Here is a 9,814-nt window from a genome sequence, read left to right on the forward strand (position 1 = left end):
TTCCTTCTTTCGGCTGTTTTTGGAAAAAAAAAAAAAACAACAAACCAAGAAACAAATCCAAAGAATCCACATCCCACCAAACAATGTCTGGCATGGCTGTCACTGCCAGGCCATGTGGTTTCCACTTAGGGCAGGAGCTGGTAGGGATAATTCAGACTTCCCTGGTTATACTCAGGCACCTCCTCTAAGGTCTGTGGCTGGGCTGTTGACATATGAGTCTTGTCCCTATGTCTTGTCCCATGGATAAATAAGCTCAACTGTAATTTGAACTGAATCTTCCCATTTAGAGAATTAAATGTTTTTATCTTTGTAATTTTTCTAAGCAGAAGATTTGGTGAGAGTTTCTTAAAGCTCATTTAATCTCTGTTCTCTGTGGGAGTTCTAGGGATCTTAAAGATGCAATTTTGAGAGTTGGTATGACTTCCATGCAGCAATGGCCTGTTGGCATTTCAGGTAGTTCTTTCACAGACATCTTCTAATCTTTGGACAGTGTTAGCAGAGGTTAGCACAGATGGGGAGGGAGGCTCCTGGGAAGATCAATCTGACAGGTTTGCACTGTTATCACAGAAACTGGAGGTGTTACTCAGGTGTGGTTTGAGAGGCAGTGCTGGATGTGCAGGTTGCCATCTGAAATAGCCTGGGCCACTGCTTTCGGTGTGGACAGATTGCTCTGGCAGGTTTTGCAAGTGACCTTGGTATGGTATTAACAACTCCCATGTGCCAGACTAGCTTGATTAGCCTGACCATGCTTGAGCACTCCATGAAATACCTTCTTGTTTTCTTTAAGCTGCTTGCACATGCTGCAGGTGGCATTTGAAATGCCCCAGCTCTAATTGGAGGAGGTACTTGTGGAATAAAAAATGTGGCTGGAAACAGCAGTGTATCCAAGGTGTTTGGAGCCATCCTGCCTCATCCCAGCAGCATGGGCTGGGCTGGGAGCAGCTGCGGGGTGTGCAGGGGAGGAGAGAACCAGCAGTTCTCTTTGGTTCCCTGGGTATGAACGCAGATGTAGAGGAGGCTCCACAGCCCTCTTGTCTGGCACAGTGGAGCTGGAGCTGTGGTGTTGCTGTGTGAGCCTTGTGCTGTCACTGTTGTTGAACCGCAGGAGTGGAATTGGCTTTGTGAGCTCTCCAGGGCTCTTCGGTGCTTGCTCTGACTTCAGGGGTGTCCTTCTGTGCTACTGTCACAGCCTGAGGACTGGGAGGGAGTTACTGTGCAGGTCACCCCTTTGTTTGTCCCCAAGATGCTCATTCCCTGAGCAGTTCTGGTGTCTCAAGCAGCAGCTTCCTTCTGACAGCTCCTTGGTCCCTTTCAAATTCTGCTCTCACCCGGAGGTCCTGCCAGGCTTGAAGCACTGCTCAGGAGACACTGGAGTCCCTTGGGCAGGAGCTGAGGACACTCTGTTTTGCACAATCTGGCCCTTAATCTACAAGGGGAAAGTCTAAAAATGCTAAACATCTCACAAATGTGCCCACCTCTTTCCAGTTATGTGGCCTTATCGTGGGAAACTCTCCCACTCGCAGCACCCTCTCGTGGTGTCTGCACCTCAGATTCCCCCAGCTCTGTTCTGAGGGCATCCAGGTGTCGCTGTCACCCGCTCCAGGGAAATGTGTAGTGAGTCTCAGGCACTTTAGGCAAAGCCTCTACAAGCCCCAGAAGCCATGGATACATGGGTGTTAAAAACTGCAAACTCCTAAAGGAACAGCAGTCTTTACTGCTGCTATTCCCTAGGAACAGAGGGGCGTTTGAGGATCCTGTGAGTGCTCACTGGAGGCATTTTTCATGTCTCTCTTTCTTTCTTCTCCATTAATCGGCAAATATTTAAGACTAAAGGCTTTAGGTATCTTTCAAAGTTTTTCTGTTAGTGGCAGATGAGTTTATATGGGGCTTAAGGAACAGAGATCAGAAGGAGTGAAGCAGAACCTCATCCTGAGGATTGCTGGCAGCAGGGTATTCTTGGGCTGGGTCTGATGGATGAACACAGAGGGGGATGCACATTGCTGCCTGCAGCTGTGCTGATTTTTGCCTCAGAGCAAAAAATAAGACTTTAAGACTTTTTGAGTCTTCCCAAGAAGTTCTTTAATGTGCAGGGGAGCTGTTAACACAACTGAAGTCTGGGGGGTCCTGGATGTCTTGGATTCCTTTTATGCTGTAAATAGAGCTGCAAAGTGCCCACATAAGTGCATTCCTGGGCAGGCTCCTGTGCTGTCTTTGAAGGGCTGGTGCCATTTCTCTCTCTCTCTGAAGCAGCAGGATGCACAAACCTGTCTCAGCCTGCTTGGTTTTGGCTGCTCTCCCAGGTCTTACCTTTGCTGCTAGAAGGACAAACTACGGCCTTGTAACCTGGCTATTTCTGTTATGATACTCCAATAAAAGGTAGCAGAGAATGCTTACTCCGAGTGCATTGCCGTGTTTTTTCCACACTGGTGAAGCTTATCTGGATACACCGTTAAACATTGTGGCTTTTGTGGTTTTTATTTTCAGCTGAACTTTCCCAAGTAATGACCGGTGGTACAGCCTTGTCCAAGCCTTCCCCTCCTCTCCCTCCAAAGAGAGGCCTCCTGCCTAACAACTCGTCAGAGGCTGTCACCTCTAAGCCCGCAAATGACAGGACAGTGCCAGGGAGCCGCCCTGCACCAACCCCAGTGCACGTGACCTCAGCTTATCCACCACCTTCGCCCTCGCCGCCGCTGCCCACCCATGTGCCCCCTGAACCTCCACGCATGGTCCTGCCCACATCCACCCCTGTCCTGGACCCACCGTGCTCCCTGGACCTGCCCAAGGAGATTCCTCCTCCTCCTCTTCCTGAAGACTTCAGGTCCACGGAGGCGTCGAAGAGGACAGCAGAACAAGGCTTTGGTGAACCCCACGTGCTGCCTCGCCTGCCCCAAATCCCACTGCACATTCGTATCCAGCAGGCTCTGGCCAGCCCTCTGCCTGTCACCCCACCTCCCGAGGGGTCCCACAGGGCTCACTCTTTGCTCTTTGAGAACGATGGTTTTGGAGAAGACAATGGCACCCTGGGCAGGACAAGATCCCTGCCCGTCACCATTGAGATGCTCAAAGTGTGAGTACTTCCTTGTTTGTGTGCCGGCTCTCCCAGCTCCTGCAGTGCTGGACAGGGCTTAGGTCTCTGCTGAAACCATTTTCCCTGTTGTCCAAATCTGTGTTTCAGGCTCTTAAGAACCAGAGCATCTTCCCCATGAAATTACCCCTGGCTGTGGGATTTTATTGCTCACAAAGGGAAATGGGTTCCAGACTACAAACACAGGCTGATGCCAGGAATCCGGGCCTGGACCATCTGTAACTGCACCAAGATCAAACAAGGTCCCGGGTTCTATCCATCTGTGGCCTTCCTTAGCCTTTCATTTTGCTAAACATAAGTGGGAAAAGAACTGTCTTGTGTTGTAGCAGAGCTGAATCTCCAAGTCACAAAGCAGTGGAGTCAGAGGGCAGTTTGGTTCTGCAGAACCTGCCTCTGTCATTTCCTTGGCCAGAGCTCCCTGTGCTTTGAAGAGAGGGGACGGTGCAGTGGCTCTTGCACCCCTGGTTTCTGGGCTTCCCTGAGGGGAGAGCTAAGGGCATATTGATTCTAGGGATATTCTGCAGGCCCTGTGCCAAGTGTTCAGAGGTGTAATAGCGTGCTTTTTGTTAGTCCAGACGATGAGGAAGAGGAAGATGATGACCAGGAAGAGGAACAGAATTCAGGTCCTCGTGTGTATATTGGAGATGTGCCGTCTGTCACAGTCATCCCCACACTGGTACCCCAGGTCCTCCCGGAGGAGCAGGAAGGAGACGAAGGGATGAGCGACTCTGACTCGGAGGGGCCCATCCTGTATAAAGATGATGAGGATGAGGAAGAAGATGAAAGCCATAACAGTAAGGCTTTGACATTGCAGGTGTCATTTTTATTGCTCTGCTGAACTTGTGCCTGGCTGCATTGAGATCTGGATCGAAGCACTGGTCCCACAGCGCCTCAAAGCAGCTGGTTCTTGGTTGCATGATGTAGCACATGTCCTCTGCCTTGCTTTTTCCAAGGCTCTGCAGCCAAACCTGTGCAATCACCTGCTGAGTGCACTCCTTCAGTTCCTGATGGCTCCTGTGACAGCCTGTGCTGTCCCAGCCCCTCAGGTGGGACGGCATTAGGTGAGCATGTGGTGTCACACAAAAAATGCTGTCTGCTGCTGCTGCTGTGCAGTGAGTGCAGAGCTTGGGAAGAGCAAGGAGAGAGGACTGCTCTCGCTCAGGGAGGGGCACAGGGCTGGGACTGCTGTGGCAGGCTCGGTAGCCTTGAGCTGCATCCTGTTGCTCTCCCTCTCCACAGGCACGCTGGCCAACAAAGTGAAGAGGAAAGATACGCTTGCTATAAAGCTGGGGAACACCACTGCCCCACAGGAGGAGAAGAGCATCTTCCCTCGGAAGAGCAAGGAGGAGTGGAACGAAATCCGTCACCAGATTGGGACAACGCTGATCAGGTACAGATGATGATAATGATCAGTGTGTGTGGAGTGGGATTGCACAAAGTTGGTGCCTTGTCCAAGCAGCTTGTGCTGGAATAGGGTGGGTGGTTGGGCATGGCAGCTGGAGTAGGGCTGGGAGGTTGTGTTGCTGTTCCTCCTTCATTGGAAAAGTTGGGAGTTCTTCCTGGAGTTAACTATATCCCCCTGACAGGCCCCTGTTTCCAGAGGTTAAATGGACTGAGAGGGGAAAATCTCAAGGATTACAGACATGTAAAACACAGGTGTGGATAAAAAGGTGTGGATGGATGCAGGGTGGGTGCTGGTGGTGGATGAAGCTAGGACTGGTGGCAATCCAGGTTCTGCTGTCTGAGCTCCTTGCAAAGCTGCTTCTGAGCTGGGGAGCCCATAGCCCTTCCCAAAGCCGTGCCAGTGGCTGAGCAGCTGTTTGACAAGAGCATAGTGTGAAACAGGGCAGCAGTGATCCTCAGTGGTGAGTGAGGAGTGTCTAGGGCACTGAAACCAGGCAGTTTCATCCTTTATCTGCTATTGATGAGTGACCAGATACAACATTCTGTACTTGTCACACTTCTCTTCAGGCGACTGAGTCAGAGACCAACTGCAGAAGAACTGGAACAGAGGAACATTCTTCAGCGTGAGTAGCATTTCTCTGGTGGTCCTGAGAAACACCATAAGTTTGCCTTTAACATCTTTTTGTATTGGGTGGGGGTGGTTTTAAATTGAAAGAGATTTAGAGTAGATGTTAGGAACAAATTTTGCCCTATGAGGGTGGTGAGGCCCTTGGCACAGGTTGCCCAGAGAAGCTGTGGCTGCCCCATGCCTGGAAGTGTCCAAGGCCAGGTTGGACAGGGCTTGGAGTGACTTGGGAGAGTGGAAGGTGCACTGCCCATGGCAGGGGGTGGGACTGGGTCCCTTCCAACCAAACCCATTCTGTGATCCTATGATTATGGATGGAATAGCTGTCTCATGCCTGCCACCTCAGAGAAGAGTGTGTGGGCTGGTTTAGACTCTGCTGTTACACAGCAAGGACTGTGAAAGGTATTTTTGTTTGGGCTGGACTTCTGTGTTCCAGACATTACAGCATTACCTTGCATGATCTCTAAAGCAGCAGTGCATCATAAAGTCAGGACTGTTTCTCTTGGCCATATCTTGTTCTGCAAAAGTTATAAATAAACATCTTGTGGAAATGTGAATGTCAGTTCAGGAAGTTTCCATTTAAAATATTTATCTGTGCTGTTATTTTCTTTTAAACTATAATAGCTTTGTGAAGGAGCAGGCTGCACAGTGGCTTGGATGTATTTTGGTGATATGGCCCTAAATCGTTGAGGTGAATGACTCATTGGTGCTGTGTAAGGGGCATATTTGCCCTGCCAGTTCAGGAGGTGACACAGGGCATCGAGTTGTACTGCACTCTCTGCCTGTCCTAAGCCTTTAGATCTGTAGATAATCTGATCCAGCTCAATACTGTCCTTTGTTCAAGCCTAGAAAGCACTTTTCAAAGCCTGATGCTTACATGAAAAATGTTTTTTTTTTCCCCTTGGCAGCGAAAAATGAAGCTGACCGTCAAGCTGAGAAGCGGGAGATCAAGCGCCGGCTCACCAGAAAGGTACTGCTGGCTCCTGTGGTGACAGCCACCTGGCCGGGCTGCCGGGCACGGGGGCCCTGAGCACGCTGCAGGTGCCGTGCTGTGCGCCAAGAGCAGGGCTCTTGTGCAAGTGTCCCCAGTGCCCTCGCACTGCAGTGACTTTGGAATGTGGACTGTCACCCACGGTGAGCTATTGGCACCAGGGCCGTGTTTTTGTCAGTGACGGATCTGAGCTGGCAGTGAGCGTAACAAGTCAGATGAGAACTAAATTTGGCACCTGATACTTTAAAGGTTTGCTGGCCTGGCTGCTTTAACACAGTGCTTCAGCAGCCACCATTTCACACCAGGCTCCCTGAAATCCATTTCTAAAGTAACAGCTGCTTTTAGCTGTTACATCCAAGTTACTTGTGATTGTTGCTCATGGCTGGGAAAAGCTTCCCCAAGGCCTGTGGGTGTGAAGTGTGAGTGCTGCCATTGCTGAAGCTGCGTTTAGGGCTGTCATGCAGGGCTCACCCTTGTAGCGGCTGTTCCCACAACCCTCAGTGTCCTCCTCCATGACAGTGCGGCCCAGGTTCTGCCCTAGCCTGGCTTTGTGATCCCAGTGCGAGTATCCAGTCTGTTAGAGGTTTACCTATTCCCTTGCAGGCAGGATCTGGTATTGTCTGTACTTAAGGCACAGTGAGGGAACTAGTTTTAGTTTTGCTTGGGGTGCTTAGTCCTGGATCTGCTGTGTGGACAAGGCTCAGACTAACCTCCTTTGTTTTTCCTGGTGTTCAGCTTAGCCAAAGGCCTACAGTGGCAGAGCTGCAGGCCAGGAAGATCCTGAGGTTTAATGAATATGTGGAAGTAACAGATGCTCAAGACTATGACCGGCGAGCAGATAAGCCATGGACAAAGCTGACTCCAGCTGACAAGGTAACTGAGAGTCTCCTGTCCCCACATGGGAAGAGGAGCCAGCCAGGGTGGCCCACACAAACGGGTGTGAGCCAAGATGATCTGCTCTGTTCCTCTGGCTTCACCTCTTCACCTCTTTCCCTCTGTGCCTTCACTTGCATGTGCTGCCCCATCTCTGCTTCCTGCTGCCTCATGGCAAGGTGGAGCCCAGGTGGGCGCAGTCTGAAAGCCTTGCGTGGCTTCTGCCTCAGTTTCTGAGTGATGTAAGAATGATAAAATCATGGAATCGTTAAGGTTGGAAGAGCCCTTGAAGATTGAGTCCAACTGTTTACTCAGCACCACCATGTTCACCAGTAAACCGTGTCCCCAGGTGCCCCATCTGCACATTTTTGAACAGTTCCTGGGATGGTGATTCCACTACAGCCCTTTCTATGAAGAAATTTTTCCTTGTATCTCATCTAAACTTCCTGTGCCTCAGCCTGAGGCAGTTTTCCCTTGTTCTGTCGCTTGTTACCTGGAGAAGTGACCAACCCTCAGCTCTCTTGACCCCCTGTCAGGGAGTTGTAGAGAGTGGGAAGATCCCCCTGAGCCTTCTTTTCTCCAGGCTCAGCTCCCCACCCCGCCCAGCTGCTCCTGGTGCTCCGGACCCTTCCCCAGCCCCAGCAAGGATACTGAGTATTGGTCATGGCAGTGCAGTTCCCTGCAGGCTCAAGAAATTGGCAGGGAACTACCTATCCTTGTCCTCCCAGGCCACCTCTGGGCACTGCCCAGTCCCCATCGGGGAGGGCAGATTAAATTCAGCTTGGCATTAATGGACTGGGGTGAAAACTGGGGTGGCTGCTCCAGTCTTTCTCTGAGCCCTTTCCAAAAAATCTCCCTCTCTGTGCAGGCAGCCATCAGGAAGGAGCTGAATGAGTTTAAGAGCTGTGAAATGGAAGTGCACGAGGAGAGCAAGCAGTTCACGAGGTGAGAATGTGTTAACATAAGAATTTTCCACCTTTTTAGAGCTGTGCTGCAAGGACAGTACTCAGTGGCAAAACGCTAAAACCTTAGAAGAATTATTTGTGCAGCAGTTGGAGATTGAATGTCCTTTTCTGTCTGAGTCCTGGGGGTGACTGGAGCAGCAGCAGACACAAAGTGCGTTGGTTTTCCTTAAACTGGGGCTTCCATCCTGGAGGCTCAGTGATCATCTGAAACTAGTGTGAAGCTGCAGCTGGAGTGAGCTTCTCTGGGGCTAGAGATATGCAGCCATAGCCACAAAACAACTTGCTAATGAGTGACCTTGGATGTAATCTCTGTAGTCAGGTCTGGATCATGGCCCAAGTGATTCCTTTCCTTCCAACTCTGTGTGGCAAAGTTGAGTGCAGAGCACTGGAAGTGAAATTATTTGATGTTCACGGCTTCCCTGAGGGCTGGGAGTTCTGAGATAATAATTCAATTTACTCTCTTTGGCCATCTGTAGTGCCCAAGTAACCATTTAGCCTGAGTTCCAAGGATAACACTCAGATTTTTCACTTGGCTTTCAGATACCATCGACCATAATATTCCAAGGAGGGAGCAAGAAACCCGTGAGGGCTGGAAGTCCCCCTCCCAGGCAATACAGTGAGGGTGGAACCTCAGCTCTTCCAAGATTTGCCTTCCAAACATATCCAGAAAAAGGCTTTCGGCCAGGGAAGGGGAATCCTGTCTGAATGTAGCATTTCACTGGAACAAACACATCTCTCATGCCATCAGGCTGGAAGTGACACTATACCTCGTGTGGCTCAGCAATACGACTCTGCCAGGAGACCGTGCCCAGGGGAGCGACCCCTTCCTCCCCAAGCTGCACAGACTTGTCTTGGGGAGTGCAATTCCTCATTTCCTTCTCCTTTCCTTCAGGAAGGGAGATTAAAAGCAAAGGCAGCTCTGATGTTGGGAAGCTGAGGAGAGCATCTGCTCAGAAGCAAATGTGTGTATATTAGCTGTGTACAGAGAACCCTGGCAGACAACTGACGGGGCACTCACTATGTTTTGGGGGTTTTGCTTTTTTGTCATGTCCTTAATGCCCTGAATCACTACTGACCAACGGTTTGTTGTCCTGGAAGGGAATTGTGTAGATATTAACATATGCTGCATCTTTTTGTTAAAAAAAAAAAAAAAGGAAAAAAAACCCCACCCCAACATATGTCTAAATGCTCTGCACTCTCTCACACTTGCTGTGATCTTAATAACAGATCTTGAGATCCTTAGGCTTGTTTAACAAATTACAGAACCAGGAAAAATGACTGTTGCCTTTTTAAAACTTTTTAATTTGGGGAAACTGTGAGAGTAGTCAGTCCTTTTTATTGTGGCTTTCTCTCAAATGTTTTTTACTCTCCCAAATCAGGGTTGAAGCTTGCCTTTTTCTCATTTTTACAGCTAAACCTACTGGAAATTTGATCGTTTCACTGTGTGGGTCAAAAGGAAGGGAAGAATAGGTTTAAAAAGTGACCTTAAAAAGATGGTATTTCTCTTCTGAGAGAAAAATTCTTCCTCGATGCGGGTTTTAAAAAAAAATCTGGTAGGGCCACTGCTGTATTATGCACAATACTAAACTATCTGTGAGATGCCACTTGTGCGGGGGTTTGGGGTGGGGAGGGGGAGAAGAACTTTGTCTTGTTCACAGACCACACGGCCCAGCATCTGCTGGGATCTCTTCCCTCACAGCATCCCCTGTACAGCCGCCATTACATTGTATATCAGTCTCCGCAACAACAGATTTTAATTATGAAATAAAAGTATTTTAGAATTTTTTTTCTTAAACCCTGCTTGTGTGGTCGTGTCTTTTCCCCTCCTCTCAGCAGGAGCCTGACCGGCGGCTCCTGAGGGGGTGGAGCGC

At 49.7% G+C, this 9,814-nt stretch overlaps 1 protein-coding gene across 9 annotated transcripts in view; it reads left to right on the forward strand.

Moving 5' to 3' along the window:
- Positions 1-9,738, forward strand: part of PHACTR4 (phosphatase and actin regulator 4) — a 188,385-nt gene extending 178,647 nt beyond the window's left edge. For all 9 annotated transcript variants that reach the window (XM_074555544.1, XM_005496357.4, XM_026798645.2 and 6 more), the window contains 8 exons: positions 2,485-3,067; positions 3,656-3,879; positions 4,325-4,475; positions 5,057-5,112; positions 6,023-6,084; positions 6,841-6,978; positions 7,847-7,923; positions 8,484-9,738. In XM_074555544.1, the coding sequence (XP_074411645.1) occupies positions 2,485-3,067; positions 3,656-3,879; positions 4,325-4,475; positions 5,057-5,112; positions 6,023-6,084; positions 6,841-6,978; positions 7,847-7,923; positions 8,484-8,499 (1,307 nt within the window). In that variant the 3' untranslated portion in view covers positions 8,500-9,738. The remainder of the gene's footprint in view (positions 1-2,484; positions 3,068-3,655; positions 3,880-4,324; positions 4,476-5,056; positions 5,113-6,022; positions 6,085-6,840; positions 6,979-7,846; positions 7,924-8,483) is intronic.
- The last annotated feature ends 76 nt before the right edge of the window (positions 9,739-9,814 follow it).

The sequence above is a fragment of the Zonotrichia albicollis genome, chromosome 20, assembly GCF_047830755.1.
Source record: "Zonotrichia albicollis isolate bZonAlb1 chromosome 20, bZonAlb1.hap1, whole genome shotgun sequence".
NCBI lineage: Eukaryota > Metazoa > Chordata > Aves > Passeriformes > Passerellidae > Zonotrichia > Zonotrichia albicollis.